This window comes from Hylaeus anthracinus, unplaced genomic scaffold, assembly GCF_026225885.1.
Source record: "Hylaeus anthracinus isolate JK02 unplaced genomic scaffold, UHH_iyHylAnth1.0_haploid 5, whole genome shotgun sequence".
NCBI lineage: Eukaryota > Metazoa > Arthropoda > Insecta > Hymenoptera > Colletidae > Hylaeus > Hylaeus anthracinus.
In genome coordinates this window covers 5,083,380-5,100,675 of record NW_026535322.1, presented here as the reverse complement: position 1 = coordinate 5,100,675, position 17,296 = coordinate 5,083,380, and the positions used below count along the sequence as shown (strand labels likewise).

The window sequence follows — 17,296 nt, the reverse complement described above, 5'->3', positions numbered from 1 at the left end:
GTGAACGGAAGAGAGAGGGAGGATCGGGCTATGAAGAATGAGACTGTCTAGTCCTAAACTCTTCGAGACCTTAGACGAGGTTAACTCGATTCGTTAGAATTTTAAGTAGTACGTTAATATACGCATGATGTAACGGAGAAAAGAAACCAAAAGTCTTGTAAAAAGTTTAGAGAAAGAGGCGTTTGTTAGGATGGATTATAACGTTAAGTATTAATTATTACATAATCGATCGATTAAGGTAATAGGAAAATAAATTAATACTATTGATATTATATTATTATTAATATTATTATTATTATTATTATTATTATTACTTATTAATTATTATTATTATTACTATTATTATTATCGTCATTATTGATTATTCATTATTGTTCATGTACTTAACGACGAAGCGAGGAGAATACGCGACTTGATTGAGATGCGAGATGAATCTTCCGTCGCGATGGAAGTACGAATGTTCGAGGACGTGAAAGACACGCGTAATCTGATCCACGGGTACCATGATCCTTTCGAAAGATATCCTATTCTCTTAGGATTAACGGTTGTAATATATCATCTGTTATACTTCAGTAATATTAACTATTATACGCTCTATCGATAGGTTAAACGTGAATGAAACGGATAAGAAAGAAATGAAAAATGAAAGAAAACGAATTATTGTTCTCCGAGAGAAAGAAAATAGGCGAACGCGTCTTGGTCTCACGATAGGTCGCGACTCTTGTTGTCTGTTGCTTTCGCACGTCACCTGAACTCTTCGCGAGACGACGAAACACCGAACTTTGATTACTGAAAAATTGAACAACAACGTGAAAAAAAAAATAAAAAAAAAAAAAGAAATGAAATAAAATCTGAATTTTCACAAAAATAGAAGCCGTCGACACCTTGTCTTCAATCTCCACTGCGATGAACCCATGCTACGGATTCGAGGGGGCCGAATCATCGTTTTCTTTGTTATTCTATACCGGGGTTGTTCGGAATGTAATATCGTATTTTTATAGCGAGATAAGTAGAAATCGGAGAAACCGAAAAGAAAATTTTGCTAAAACGACTGACTATAACGTCTGCCCCAATCGGTCGCCAGAAAAGATCTTTCTTACCCCATGTATCGTATACAGAAAAATGATTCATGTACGTCTTTGTTGCCGTTGAACCCGGTTGGAACGACGAATTTCCTTTTCCCTTTCTTCCTTTTGCGACAGTGGCGAGTCATTCCGTCGTCTCGACGGGGCTCCATTTCGTCGTTTTTCGCCGGCTAAAGATAATCGTAATGGCCCCGCAGCATTGGACGTCGAGCGTCGCGGCGTTCTGCGAAAACGACCAACCTAGAAACCTCCCCCGATGTCTCGAAAGTCTAAGTCAGGCCTGCAACGACGAAATAAAAATAACTCGACGGTTTTCATGGGTTTGTCACTCTTCGAGACCGTCATTGCTGGATGATTGGCGACGGAGACTGCTCCATCCAATACATAGTAGTGAGATGTCACAGAATCACGGTCACGGGGAAATTTGAGTAAATAGTTGTTCGATCGTTGTGATATTTCACTGTTACGCCAATGCATTGTCAATATTCATTCGCTCTCGTCACTCTTACGTTTCTCTTCGACTTTCTTTGTCGCGCGATAAACGTTTGATGCGAAGAAGACTACCTGGAGAGTACCATCTAAAAATTCAACATAGTTTCATCGTTTTTACTCAGCGAATCACGTTGGCGTCGGGTACCTTAGCACAGACTGCAACAGATTCTGATACCTTCCGAGTCGGCGTCCCTCGATAATCGCGAGCGTCGCTGACGAGATGTCAGCACCAGTTCTCCATTGATAACGCGTCCTCTGAATGACGCCCCCGCTTATCATTCGATTTGATAGAGAAATAGTAGGGGAGCATTGCCATTGACACAAGAGCGAGGCTCAGTTATCCCGCGTTTATTCGCGTAAACTAGAGCGCCCGTAGCGCTTAGTGCGTTTTTTTTTTTTGGTGTAACTCGACGGACAGAGGTCACGAACAGGGAAAGACTCGAGGATCGCGATCCAGACAGGACTCGCGACCTGGAAGTCCTTCCTAAGTCCATGCGGAAGCACGTGGCCTAAGGTCAAGGTGAGACTAATAGAATTCTCGCGTGTTTTTGCTTCCTACTTCCACCTAACTCGTGTTTCATTCGACATCATTCGCGTTCAATCGTAATCCTTCTCGTACATCGATCGCGAACGCTGTAACCAGGTGAAATTATTATAGAAAATATCTCATTCTGTTACATAAACGCACTGCGGATCCACTTTCTGGTATTAACAAATCGCAGTGAATTTCTTTGTCATTCAATTCACACGTGATCGGTGATGGACGAAAGTCTCGTGTAGATAAAGCACTTCAAAGAGCGAACAAAAGGTAAACAAATTCCATTGAAATGACAGGCTGATTTGTATAGAGGTCGTTCTTTTTTTTTTTCGAAACGATGACTTTTTGACGGAGCGAGTCGGCCCTCGAAACGGAGTACATTTTAGGAGAGTTGTTTGTTAGACCGAGAAATAATCCATTCCCCCAGTTGGAATCTGAATCATACAATTGAACTGTGTTTCACGTCGAGCGAATCAACAGCTCATCCAAATAACCGTTTGATCGAATAAACGTTGCGAATAAATCGTCAAGCGCGGAGTCCCCGTTCATCTATTATTCGAAGAATATCTGCGTTGGAACAGACCGTAGAATTTTTCGGAGCATAAGAATCTCTCTGCGATTAATGTTACTTTATCTCACGTTCGTTGCTCAGAAGTTTTAGTCTGGCAGCAAACGTGGTAAAAAGTCGTCCAAGTCTGAATACCAATTACGAAGCTTCGACTTTGTCATCTTCTAATCTGGTTAAAATCGTTTCCAAGCTGACACGCTCGTGAATTATCCTGAAATTAACAATGGCACTGTACGAATCAGCATTAAACAGCTGCGGCTGACCGTTACGTCACTACGGAAGACGATTTTTCTTGACATTTATCATTATCGATAACTGTCTACCAATAACTTGGTTTGTTACTGTTTCAACGTTCCTTGTTTTGTAGTAGAGAATATTCTTGGTCCGGATTAATCTCTGATAGGGATTTGCGAAGCGAATTGTTCGAGAAGGTTTGCCGACATCATTTTTAATGAATTGCTCATGACGATTGTTGAGGTTTTTGTAGAATTTGCTTTCAAGTGAAAAAATTGACGTGCCTTAACGAGGTACGTAACGCGAAGTTTGAAATCGATATTCGAAACGGTTTTTATTTTATAAGATTTTCCAAGTGCTCTAGTTTTCTTCCTCGTTGTCGCTCTGGATCTTGCTACTCGAGAAAGCCTGTCGCGAAGTTGGGTATGTGATTCTTAGCATGCTTCTTGTGGCACGACGCGGCGGAAGTAACAATCGACTGGAACTCCGTATTAATGCAGTCTCCGAGCGTCACAACGAAATCTATACTCAGTTAAATTGCAATTGCGTAATCATCTCAGGTGCCCGTGGTGCACGCGACAATTACGTAGGAAACCGTTGGTAAATAAATCCGTTACAGTGGCTCGCTTTTCGACGTTCGCGCGAATACCAATCAAACGAGTTTGTTTTCGCGTTGGAATAGTGGTTTACGATATCCTGGAGAACGTTCGGTTGAAACAAAATTTCTGTTAAAAAAAAAAACGGTTCATTATGTTTATTATAATTTAAATAAAATTAGATTCCTTTTATCGACTTTGATTAATCCAAAATTAAATTCTTGTTATCGTTAGAAGCACTATAATTTACTATTAATTGGCGAGCTAGGAGTATGAGCGCATAGTTAACTTCTTCATTGGTTAAACGTTTCGATCTACTGTTCGGATCCTCTCTATTAACAATTGATGTTTAACCTACATATTTGTCCACAAAATATTTATATGTGCATTTATGACTGTGCGAGATACACACCACACAATCGAACTTTAATATTTAAAAGAAATGTACGCTTTTAAAATTTTAATTTTTAAGCCTTGAAAATTAATTTCTTATGTTTCTCCCTCAGAGGACCAACAAATCAGGGGTCGAAACGTTAATGAGAATAGCTTGTTTAAGCCTGGCAAATAGTTCGTATTATCGACAGGTATACTCTTCGGTGGGATAATAATTGTTTATGCTAATTCGTTTGCACCTTGAGACTCCATTTACGAAATACGCTTCCCTCGTTTGCCTTTACATTAATCTTTCTGGCATTTTTTTCCAAATTTTACTTTACCACTTAAAATGACAATTGATCCATTCTCGATATCCAAGCTAATCAGATAAGCGATGGATAACAGGATCTATCGTGCAAGTTTATCTAAAGTGTTTTTATTATGAATTGCGATTTGTTTCGCGAACAATTCGCATCGAATTCCTGGGCACAAACGACAATCGCCATTACTTGCACTTGTGTTCAATGTGTGTAGGTACATCGTCGCTCAAAAGTCGAAGATCAAAGCAGTTAAACGAAAACAATAAATTCATGGAATCGATAAGAATCTACTCGAACACATATTTTAATCTTGTTTGAAAGTTCTCAAGGTGATTTCAAGAATAAATAAAATCATGGATTTAACAAGTACAGATTTTTTAAATCTCTGATACGATCATTTATCTTAGACAGAAGAAAACACATCGATCGGAAGATTGGCAGAGGTACCGTAATCAAAATAACGTGTTCAATGCTGACGATTACTCATCAATTATTCATATTATCGACAAACATACTCTTCCTAGTTGAATTATATTTAGTTCAAATGAATTTTTTGTCCTCCGAAACTTAGTTTTTGTTAATAAAGTGCGTACATTAACGAATTATTTTAATTTTGCAGCGCTGTCGGAGGGATGAGCAAAGGTTGTGGAATTTGCGGGATTTATCCCCGGTGGTTGCGACATCGTGCCACCCCGAAAAATTTCATCGCTGTGTATGGCCTTCTCGGCACCGTGCAGGCGATGGCTTTCATTTACATCGTTGTCACCCTCACGACTCTGGAGAAAAGATTCAAGATACCTAGTCGGACAACTGGTACGTGTACATCGACGTCATTTGTTACTGTTCGAGCAATTACTGTTCGTTCAATTGATAGGTAATATTTAAAAAGAAAGAATTTGATTACATCTGTATCTAAATATTTTTTATATATAAATTCATTCAATTTCAAGATTTAAAAAATCTCTTACAAGATGATTCTAAACCAAAGAATCCAAACAAATAAATAATGGCTCCATCGAACCAGAAGATAATAAATGATCAACGCGTAGTAGTCAACGTTTCAACGAAAGTTTCCACCCTAATCGTCGATGCACAAACGCGCTCGAAACGCGTGGAATTACAGAACTTTGAATATTTTGGCTTCCTTATCTCGCGATTACTCTTGCCATCGTAGGCGAGTAGTCGAATGTATTTCGCGTTGAAATACTCGCGCTTGCAGTCGCACGCGTGCACATGATCGGCCCCCGAACAAAGATAAAATCCATCCCGTCGGTGTGGGTTCGTCTAGTAGGTAAGTGAGTAGTGCGTCGCAATCATAGAAGTGAGAAATCTGTCGTTAGAGCAACGAGCGCTGGACACGCAATGCGAAGACACACGGATGTGCATTATACGAGTTTATTGTTGGTCGTAATACACTCCAAGGGTACATACACGAAACGCCATCAGAGACTTGAAAGCTTCTCAATCGTGAATTCTCAAATGATCTTGTATTCTTATGATAGGTGTGTTATTTTCGATACTCGATAACGAATAAATTCTAAGATATATTAGATCTGTGGAAATTTAACAATCGAGTCGATGGTTCGCCGTTTCGCTAGCGTTAATGTCGCGTCCAAGTGTCTCTAGCCGTTACCGCGTAATTCGAGTATTCTCTATTTCGAGCTAACAGGTTTTCCATTAGAACTAATAGCATTAGCGTGATTTTAATTCCGTGCATGAATAGCGAATGGTTCAGTTTGTGTCGGCACATTAGCTCAACTGCCAAAACTCTTGGCAACTAATGTTTGTCAAACAGGCAGAAGCTCCATGTTAAACAGAGGTGGTCTATAATTAATTCTGTTTAATCTCCTTTAACAATTTTCTGTATCATAAACAAAAGGACAGTATGTACATACATATATTGTACACATATTTGATGATCTCGAACAAATTCTAATAATTAGAATTAGAATTTCTGATTTGCCTTCTACAGGATTTGTAATGTTTTAGAGTCAATCAATGTTTTTGTTTCAACTCGCACGTGAATGTTACGTTAATTATGCGTTATGGTTGTTGCGTGAGAAATCGATACATTCCTTCCACAAACGTACGTATTACGCTCCTCCAATGAGTTGGTGGTTTTACGAGGCCGTTGTTATTGCAATGATTTGATAGATCGATGTTTTCGAAGGTTTATTGGAATTCGATATCGAGATAAAGCGATACACCTTTCCAGCTATCGCTTTGCGACCTTGCTAACCGTATTAATCTCATAATTTCAAATCAAGATTCCCATTGTTTGTGCATTTTCTTAAAGCATGCAGATTTGAAAGTGTTTTCAATTTTACTGTCAAATTTCACGAATTCATCATTTCTATTACTCCCGTGAAAAGAAATTCTCGTTGGGGATTCTAGGCCCAGAATATTGGGATTCTTTCCATTTTCCCATGGGACCGCCCGGGGCCGAAGCGAGTATTTCTCCTTGAAAATTAGCAAACTTTGAAGCGTTATAGGTCGAAAACTAATAAAAATCGGGTAAATACATTAAAGCTTAATGACTTCGTCTTGAAAAGTACTATCGTATGGTATACAAAAAAATATATAGTTCCATTTGAAAAACGAAACTTGACCATCATATCTCATTAAATAGCAAAGTTAACAAAAATTCCTTCTCGCTAAAACATGAGCCCCATTTTACCATGCAATTTCCATATTTGAAATGTTGCATTCGGCCGATAGTTTTGGAGTTAGAGCTCTTTTTCACTTAGGCTGGGACACTCTGAATGACTCTCAGATACCCACCCCTCCGCTGCCGGCCCATTCTTATTTCTTCTGCTCGTAGTTTCGTCCGAGTAACCCCGACCACCGGTGTAATATGATCCGAACCGATTGATACGCTTCTGTCGAGTATTTTCTTTTTCTTGGACCTCTTTATCCTTTCGCTATCTGTCCTTTTCTACGTTGGACGCTCGACTCGAGTCAAGTGTAAACACATAAAAACACTCGAGTGTCAATATTTTGGGTCCTTCTGTCCTTCGGTCGCTACTGTATCTTCTAATGTTTTGCCAACAAACTTCGAGTGTAGAGAAGGACAGCGAACGAAGAAGAGGACGGAGCGACATGAGAAAATGGCGACCAACACCGAGACTATTTCGATGAGACGTGTAGTAAATATGATGCGAATTACGTCGTGTTTGGTATCATTTTAATCAGAAAAATGTCAGGAATACGATGGTAACAGTTTTACAACAAAAACGGTAATAATAAAAAAAGGTTCGATCGTTGCATTAGCATTGTCTCATCGAGATATCCGATCCCGGATCGTGTTACTGTCCATTTATGGTAGAGAAACTTGTGCATTTAAGGAGACTGTTGAATTATATACAGGATGTACCAGTCTAAGTGACACAGAGCTCTAAAATGCTTCGAACGAAGTTTCTCCCAAGGATTATTATACAAGTGTTTCTTTGCAGTGTTTTTTTTTTCCAGGATTGATCCTTTCGGGAAACGAGATCTCTCAGATTCTATCTCTGATATTAACCTACTACGGAGGCTCGGGGCACCGTCCAAGATGGATCGCGATCGGTGTGGGACTGAGTGCGTTCTCGTGCCTCGTCCTCGCGCTTCCCCACTTCCTCTTCGGGCCAGGAAGGGACGCGCTGGCCTTGACGAAGGAGTATCTCGATCAGACCCTGCTGAACGCTACCACGATCCCTGATGACTTGGCAATCTGCCCACGCGTGGTCAAACCGGAACGCTGCGACGAGGAGACTCTGCTAGACGTCAGCATCCTGCCTCGACTTTTGGTGTTCCTCTCCCAGTTCATCCTTGGAATCGGCACCACGCTCTACTATGGCCTGGGCCAGCCGTATCTGGACGACAATACCAAGAAGAAAAACACCCCCATGCTTTTGGGTAACTATTATCGTTGATCTATTTATCGGGGACACCGAGGAAGGGACAGAAATTTTTAAGTTTATTGGAAAGCGATAAATGTTTATACGATATATCGTTATAATACATGGAAATAATTATTGTGTATATAATGTAAGTGAAATTATAATTGTACATAGTTTTAGAATTTGTTTACGAAAGACGATGACAATTGAAAATGACATTGATGAGCAACACATGAAAGTGTTCGATAACTATATCAGAATGAGTTAATAATAGACGCAAGGGGAACATCGTTTTTAATCAGTATTTATCGAGCGTCTTGTTCCCATTCATCAGCCTCGACCGAGAATACATCTTTTATTCCTTTGCAAAATGCTCCCGCGGGATTGTTACGTAGACCTTACAGACGCGTGTCTATTAATAATTGCATTCGGTGTCATAAATTCAAAATAAATTCAAAATTTAAATTCAATTATTTACAAAAATATAACACAATAAAGTAAACGTGACTAATCTTGTCGAACAGGTTTCACATTTGCTTTGAGAACAGTGGGCCCAGCGATAGGATTTCTGTTGGGTTATGGTTGCCTCAGCCTATACATAGATCCCTCTTTACATCCCGTGATCACCAAAAACGATCCACGATGGTTGGGCGCGTGGTGGCTCGGCTGGATCATCCTAGGCGTCACGATGGGCATGTTTTCTATCTTGATAGCCATGTTTCCGAGAGATCTGCCCACGAAAAACTCTGCTGCAAATGACACTGCCAGTAAGGTAAAAAGTTGAACAATTCTAAATTTACTGCTGGATTAAATAGTTAGGGTAATCGTTATTCGAAATACATTTTCACGTATCCTGATCATTTTCAAGGACGGTAGTACACCATTGAAGCTGCACCTAACCGCGCAAGAGAGATACATGACACCGATGGAGCCGAGGAAGTCGATCGACACGGAATACATCCCGACGATTCGCGAATTCCCAACGGCGATGAAGAGGTTGCTGACCAACTGGCTGCTGACTTTCAACAATCTGAGCGGGGTGTTCTACGTTCTGGGTGCATCGGCTTATATAACGTTTCTGGCGAAATATCTGGAGGTTCAGTATAGTACATCAGCTGCTGGCGGCACAGTAATTGCAGGTAGATTGATTGGAAAGATAGATGAACTGCATTTATTAAATCTTGGTTTTGTTAAATAAACGATTTTTTTAAGCATTTTATCTTAGCTTTATTAAATGGAGGATTTATTATCTAATTTGTTTTTCTATTTCAAGGTCCGATATCCCTGGTGGGTATGGTGTTAGGATTTCTATTCTCCGGACTGACCATCAGCAAATTCAAACCGGGACCTAGGCCCTTGCTAGCGTGGAACGTGTTCGTTGGCGTCTGTTTCGTCGCGGGTCAAATACTCTTCATATTCCTTGGTTGCTCGGATGTCGGCATCAAGGGACTCGATTTAGATACTATGCAGTGAGTACGTTTTTTTTTTTTCTTCGCCGAGGATTTGTTCTAGACTTAACACATTGCAGCAGTAGCAAATCTAAAACAGACGAAAGAGGTTGACAATGACTTTCGAATACTACTTTGAGTAGTCTCGATGATACCAATTTCGAATAGAATACAGTCCCAGTACGATTGTATCTTCCAGAATGAATCTGACGTTCAGTTGCAACCAGAACTGCAATTGCGACGGGGTGAAATACTCCCCAGTTTGCCACGAGCCGTCGAAGACCACATTTTTCTCGGCCTGTCACGCGGGTTGCCGTTCGATAATAGACGACAAGGACTTCGGGGATTGCAGCTGCCTTCCCATCACCGATTCCTTGGGCATCGACGATCATTTCGGCTATAACGACGACAGCATATCGCTGTCGACTCAATCCATCTACCTGAGCGATCCACGGATCCTCAACTTCGACAGGGTCAGGGCTGGCCCGTGCCCCAGCGACTGCAGCCGTCCCTACCTCCTCTTCATGGTCCTTACCTGCATCATACAAACGTTGGCGTGTTCTGGAAAAATTGGTAACGTCCTGGTGAATTATCGGAGCGTCGAGAAGAGGGACAAGAGTTTCGCTCAAGGGATAACCTTGATGACGATTTCCTTGTTCGCGCTGATACCGGGCCCAATTATTTACGGAGCCATCATCGACTCCACCTGCTTGATCTGGGAAGAGTCCTGCGGCACCAGAGGCAACTGCTGGTTTCATCACGGACGCAACTTCCGGTACTTGGTCAACATCACGTCGGCGGGTGAGATTGAAAACAGATCAAAGAGATTAAACCTTTCGATTCGAAATTCGTGAGCTTGATTTCATTTATTTCAATTACTCGGAGACTTCTATTGAATTTTGATTTGTCTATTGGATTAATTTTTGGTAAGTATCTGAAAGGGAAAGTTAATGAAAAAATTGTCTACTTGTTAGAAGTGTTCGTTCTAGGAATACATTTTTATTGTTATGTATTACCAAAAACGATAGCATTTAATGTAATTTTAGTATAATATATTTTGCTTTACGATTTAACATATATATTTTAATCTAATATTCCGCTAAAGGAAGAATCGACAGATAAGTATACTATTTATATAATCTAAATTGTAGAAAAATATATTAGTTACAGTAATAATTAATTTTCCAGAGTTCTATTAAGTTCACGCTGACTCTAGATATTTTTTCAGGTTTCTCGATGATTGGAGTGCTGTTCGATGCAGCGGTTTGTTACCTGGGTAAGGATCTGGATCTCTACGGCGCCCAGGATGCGGACAAGCGTCGCGAATTTGTGAAAGAGAACACCGCGGCCAGGATCGCCATTGGCGAGAAGAAGAAGAGGGAAATAAATGGGAATCTGAATTAGCCAGCCGGTTGTGCTGATAATAAAAAAAAGTGAAATTAATAATAGTTAAATTTAGGAGGTTCGAGATACTCGTGTCGCAAAGTTGAGATTAGAAGAGAACAGTTTTGGGTACCTGAACGTTAGAACCTTTCACGATTGATGTCGAAGGTGACAATATTATAGAAGAAACCATATAAAACATGCAAAACATTTTTAACGCTAGATTTACGGAGATTTAAAATGTCTTTGTTGCACTTTTTTTTTGTTTTGCCGTTTACTTTTTAAGTAACCGAGAAATTTAAACAGTCCCTGTAAATTTCTTCCTGAAATTCAGAATGCGTGAAAACGGTCATGCTCCGTAAATCTAGTGTTAAAGTATTCCATATACTTTATTCAATGTTTAGATATAGTCGAAAAGCTGGATGTTATGGGGCATAAAAATGATTCTAACGACGTCGATTATATTTTCAATTTACATTCCAGACTTCTCAGACATTTGTACGGCTGTACACCGTTATTCCTATTTGTTTGTAAATAAAAGACGAATTTTTATTAAAGTTCCCGACAACGTCTGCGTCGTGCTTCCGAGCTGGCAACTTTCGCGCTACTCCGGTTAAAGTCCACGATAAACAAAGCGTAATACTCAACGAGACACCGGCGTCCGAGCTGGCTTCGTGAAAATAAAAAACGAAACAGATTTTCCAGTCAGTGTTCTTCCTTTAGTCAAGTTAAACTTCTTCGGATTTTCATCCATAGTGAAATGAGATTAGTGAAACATGCGAGGCCAGACGCCTTTCTTTGTAGCATACAAATATCTCAATCTAATCTCTCGTGTTTTAAACTCAAACAACCATGTCGATAACGTAACCTGTTCGTATAACAGAGGCAATGTAATCCAGTGGCGACGGGCTCGATAACCCCATCAGCACGAGACGCAACACCGATCGATGGAAAGGAACCTAAGATTCGTCGCACGATAAAAGGAAGATCTCTCTCCTCCCTTGAGAGGCCGCCTACGCAGCTTCAGATCGGTTCCCTTAAATCCTCCTTCCCAGCAAATAGGGCGCAATGTCCACAGGGTGGAATGGGGTTGGGCGTATAAGGAAAAACGAAAGGAAAAAACGGGTGAAAGGGTAGTGAAATCGGACGATCGATGATCGCGGTTGATACCCAGCGAGCGAAACTGTAGAAACAGAGCCGGCAGGAAATGGGGTAAGGTCTTAAGGGTTGTTTTCAGGCCTGCGTCACGAATCCTGAGCATGGGGAGAGGGTTGACCCCGCGGTGCAAGGGACTACCCGGTAGTGAGGGGATTACAAACCCGCGAGGCCGAAAGTAAAAAGGGAGTTTTTGTTTGAGAGCCTTTTAATTTTTAAGCCCGGCCAGACCGAGCCTGGAGGAGGTCCTGGTCGGGTAATGAATTCCACGACGTCCTTATGACGTCAGGACGTCTCTATCGATCGCGTCCTCAGACACGGTCTTTGGAGGATGCGCTTTGGCATTACCAGGAGGATTAAGTGCCCTGCCTTATTTCGCCGTAAATAAAGAAAAATCACGGCCAGGATCATTGCGCATCCTGCTCCCCATCCCCACCCACCCCAGGACTCGAGGTATAGGCTGGGACAACCCACGGACTGGGGTGTTTCTTGCTTAGGGATTTTCTTGCTTCTCGTGGACCGTGACGATCGTCTAGGCGTCGTTGTTCGCGTCCGTGGCGAAGCTGGAATTCGGAGGAGCACGTCTTTAATTACTACACGTGACAATTCTTTGGAAATTATGCGCGGCTGCACACCTTGCAGGTGTTCTTAACACGATGGGTACTCATTGTCTGCTCCGCTAGGAGGTAAGACCTGGAACTGGCCGAATGACTTTGTATTCGAGCGAAGGACTATTAGGTCACGAGTTAAGTTACGTGCATATTATTTTTTGGATACTAATTAGGTGGAGCTTCAGTGGCGTCGCCTATAACGATGACGATTTTATCGAAACTGTGTGAGTTACGGTCCAAATATTTTTCGTTCGTCCACTCGGTAATGTAGAGCAGCCTGTCAGTAATGCAGTGCTACCTGTCGATAAGATTCGGTAATGTAGAATCTTAACTGATCACTGAATTTATCGACAGGGTATTCTGCGTTACCGACATTGGAAAAGAAGAGATCTGTAACTACTATCGATGACCTAATTCAAACACTCACCTCTTCAAGAATATTAGCAGCCAACATAAAATATTAGAAAAGAAACAAAAATAGCTGTCAATATAAGCAAATTTTCAAATTGTAAGCTTGAATCTAGAAATAGTTCGAGATAGATAACATCCAGGTGCCAAATATCGCCGCTATCGAGGATCGAATTCGACCTCGCCGCCATTCCGCAATTTTTAAGCGCCAATAGAGTGACCGCAACGCGAACGCGTTGTCGCGATCGCGCGGGTCAGCCAGGCGATGTGAAGTTTTGCCGTTGTGTGTACACAGTGCATTGTACATGACCCTGACCCATCTTTCATATAGACCTCATCAACGTCTTCTAAGTTGAGGTACAGTCTGATCTAGACTGTCGTCGACAATGCGGATCGGACGAAGATAGACGTACAACCGAAGATAGCCAACCGGAAGTGACCGGTTTCAAAGGTCTTCCTCGTCGTTTCGCAGTGAAATGCTTTAACGAATATCAATCAACAACGTTTGTTTAACGACAATTACATCTTACCGACTTATCCACAGTCTACACCATCGAATGTTGCAGCAATATTGCAGAAATATCGTAGTAATATTCTCTTAACATTGCAATATTTGTCTATCCGAAAATCAAAATCGAAGTAAATTAACGCAAAATTATCAGTCAGTGGCTGCTGGTTGATAGCATTATTTTATTCGAGTACTACTAACCACTATACTGTCTTCTTTTCTATTTCAATAGCAAAAGAATGATTAGTAATTAAATAATTTTTAAAAGTAATTTCAAGTATAAATAAATTAAACCATCCATTAGATTCTCATCTAATAAGCTGTCTCTATAAATCGACTATTTTTGTGGTTAGCTTAGGACCGAATAATGCCACGCACTCCTACATCGACGTGGTTTCTGACAAGTGAAGTAATTTACGTTAGCCTCTTATCCTATTAGACCTCCATCTTCTTTATCCCTCCGCTTCACGAATTTTATTTTACCCTTCGAATAAGAAATTATATCAATACTACCTAAATACGAAATTCAATTCCAACCTAAATTTCTCTCGAGATTTTCTATAGTACGCGTAATCATTTAATAAATGGTCCCAGGTTGTTATTATTTAATATTTTGAAGAATAAAGGAGACACCGTAAAACAATGCCAAGATGAAGGAATTGCGCGTTGCACGTGGACGATAAAAGGCCATTCGCCCCGGAGAAAAACGGCGATTGGCATTAGCCGTGAGTAATGATAATGATTCTAATGTAACTCGTCCGGCCTTGATACTTTTATACTACGAATGCTGCGTAATTCAGCAAAGCGCGTGGGTTGTGGCATTCAGCGCCGTCTAACGAGAGGACAACGTTCGAAAATGGCCATTTTCGATATTTGTTCGAGGAAAAAGGATCCGAACTTCATACTTACACGTCCAAACGAATCAGGAACGATAGTTGTTCAACGCGATGAGAAACTTATAATGGACGTGCTTAATTGTAAAAATTCTGTTCGTTAATATTTATAATTCAAATATCAAGCTTTTAAATAATCAGAAATGTTCACACGCGTACACACCCGAGGAAAACTAACGTTGAACGCGATAAACAAATTGCGCCAATGCTCGTGGAAGTGCATTATGTACATACAGCGCTGCAGAAGCAGTTCCAATTGCGGTCAAACATGGGGATTCCCAGTTGTGTAAACAATTCAACATCGATATTTACGTCTTTACGCGACACTTTTGTGAAACTGGTGGAGTTCAGTTGATCCGAGGATGAATTAGTCGATTTGTTTCTTTAATTTATGTCAAATCAAGTACTATCTCATTTTTATATTGGTGAAGGAAAGAGGAGTGTAGGTGGAGGAGTTATATGATTTCTTATAGGAACATAATAAGGTTTATAATATTGCCGTTGGAGATTTAGGGAAAATTCGTTAGGTACGATTGGTATTACAAGTTGTGTCTACTATGGAAAATAGATGATCGAACTACTCACTTCGTCACCTCAGTCATTATTTGCAGTTTGGTGTTGGCGATAGTGTTAGTTAACCGTCAAATATTTAGAGTTAGATAGTAGATCGAAAGGTCCATAGTCATTCTGCTGTAAGTAGTAAATCACTATATTATCTACCTCAGATATTTAATTTGCACAACTACTGATTGCTGACGTCCTTTTAAAATTCAAGTCTAGAATTAAGGTTGGACCGCTATGCGTTTCTAGTTATTCAGCAAAGTTGCATAGTTTGGACTACGTAAATATAAATAAATGTAAAATGAAAAAATTTAAATAAAATACATTAATACAGGAAAACAAAATTTATTTCGTCATCTTCTTTCTCATATGAATGAGTATAGTTTGTCGCGGTTGGTCATAAATTATATTTAAAAATGTTTTACCTATGGCGTTACACAATCGTTTATTTCTTAAAATTTTATAACGACTGTAGCTACAAAATTGATAAAATTAGAATGAAGCAGGTAACATTAGTATACATAATTTTTCCAGAATTTCAAATTTATGCCATCAAAGTTCGTCTTCTACTAGAGTGATTTGTATACCTGTCCAGAGTATACCTAGCAAAATTCGAGTTTTAATTTTTACGACGTTTGCTTTTTGTAAACACGTCGCGCGATGAGTAGACGTAATTAAAAACCTCATGCATGTATCAGCCGAGCCGTTTTGTTTGTTACGATAAAACCGGCACCGATGGTTCTAGCGACGTCACGCAGATCTGGCGTCGCTCGGTTTCGTACAAATGTCGCCCGAGTCGATGTTGAACCGTGTAAATAGCAGGTACGATGAACTGATTCGTATATCACGATGGATTTTCAATTCTCTTACCATCGTGACAACGAAGTCGTACGGCTGGGTAGCATGGTCAACGTCATACTCCGTCTACATGTCATAAATTTGACAAGACATCTGCGAACGCTTCCCAGAGTAATTTTGCAAGTTGTAGAAGAATCAAATTATGATAAAGTTTCTACATATTTGCATCTCCATTTACAAATAGAATTTGTCATGATTTTTTTAATAACAATTATAGTCGATATTTAGATAAATCAAATAGCCTGTACTTTTTGTTAGAATATAAAGAGTAACTGGGAAAAGATTTCATCTAGATTAGGCGAAATTGAGAGGAGTTATAAGGATATCACAAACATACATATTATGAATGCGAACAGGTACCTGCAACGACGATATTCGGAAAATTATTTTTCGTTACATTACGAATCATTGTATTACGAAGATTTTTCATTTCACGTATTGTTCATACACGAATACGTACGTTATTAATTATAGAATAAATAAAATTAAAAATCTGTCTGAGATTTGCCTATAATTCTTACTACTTTGGTCCGATTCGCATGAAATCGTTTTTTAATTACTCTCTATATTCCAACGAAAGGCTTAGGTATATTTTGAACAGAACAGACAATTGAATCCGAACAGTAGCTCGGTAACAAAGCGTCGATGCTGGAAAGATATCTGCGTGTCCTACTATGTGTACAAAATTTTATCATGCTTTATGGCGGATCAAACAGGCGGACGGGCAAAAATTCTGAGAATGGTTAATTCGGTTCAGACACCTTACACGTCTGAGACGCAATTTTCTAAACATTGTACAACCATCAGACAAAGTTACGATTTTGTTTAGGTACAGGTACGTATAGAGGAAGACGGAAGATCGACGTTTCGTCGTTTGTGTAAAAGTATTAGAGATTGTTTAAAGGTTGGATTAAAAAGAAGCGAAGGGATCAAATCGTTCGTTTCGCGTGACGGGCGAGATAAGATTCTGTCCTAATTTATTATTGCCTTATCTTAGATGTAAATTTTCGCCGACGGACAAAACATTTGGCATGCGTTTGTAAATACACGTGCGTCGTGATGAGATCGTTTTCTACCAAATCTAGGGCTTGCTTCCCGGAACGGGAGTAGGTGAAGTTATGGTCGCGGTGCGTCACCTCGCGGGATCAATCTTCTGTAATTCAAATTCTAATTTATTTTATACAAGTAACGTAAACGAATAAAATGTTCTTATATGGAATTTTTTTATTTAGATAAGAATTTTGCGATTATCTGGCGATACACTAGTCGACCTTTCTGCAGATAGGCAAAAATCTTATCTATTGAAAAATCACAAATATTGAATAAAAGATAAGAAGGATTCGATTATTTATCGTCACTGATTCGATACAAATTAGAATTTTAAT

The 17,296-nt window shown here is 39.9% G+C and overlaps 1 protein-coding gene across 1 annotated transcript; it reads left to right on the top strand.

The window, feature by feature from the left end:
- Positions 1-1,882: 1,882 nt before the first annotated feature.
- Positions 1,883-11,619, top strand: LOC128895527 (solute carrier organic anion transporter family member 74D). The gene is made up of 8 exons (XM_054158204.1): positions 1,883-2,097; positions 4,828-5,021; positions 7,677-8,102; positions 8,611-8,858; positions 8,955-9,225; positions 9,360-9,555; positions 9,734-10,335; positions 10,763-11,619. The coding sequence occupies exons 2-8, from the start codon at positions 4,841-4,843 to the stop codon at positions 10,936-10,938; spliced, it is 2,100 nt and encodes a 699-aa protein (XP_054014179.1). The 5' UTR covers positions 1,883-2,097; positions 4,828-4,840; the 3' UTR covers positions 10,939-11,619.
- The last annotated feature ends 5,677 nt before the right edge of the window (positions 11,620-17,296 follow it).

What these genes read in the sequence shown, in the direction of transcription:
- LOC128895527 (XM_054158204.1), top strand. Translation starts at nt 4,841, where the DNA reads ATGAGCAAAGGTTGTGGAATTTGCGGGATTTATCCCCGGTGGTTGCGA. An exon ending in TGGCGGCACAGTAATTGCAG is followed by an intron (nt 9,226 to 9,359) that starts GTAGATTGATTG and finishes TTCTATTTCAAG; the next exon opens with GTCCGATATCCCTGGTGGGT. An exon ending in CTCGATTTAGATACTATGCA is followed by an intron (nt 9,556 to 9,733) that starts GTGAGTACGTTT and finishes TGTATCTTCCAG; the next exon opens with AATGAATCTGACGTTCAGTT.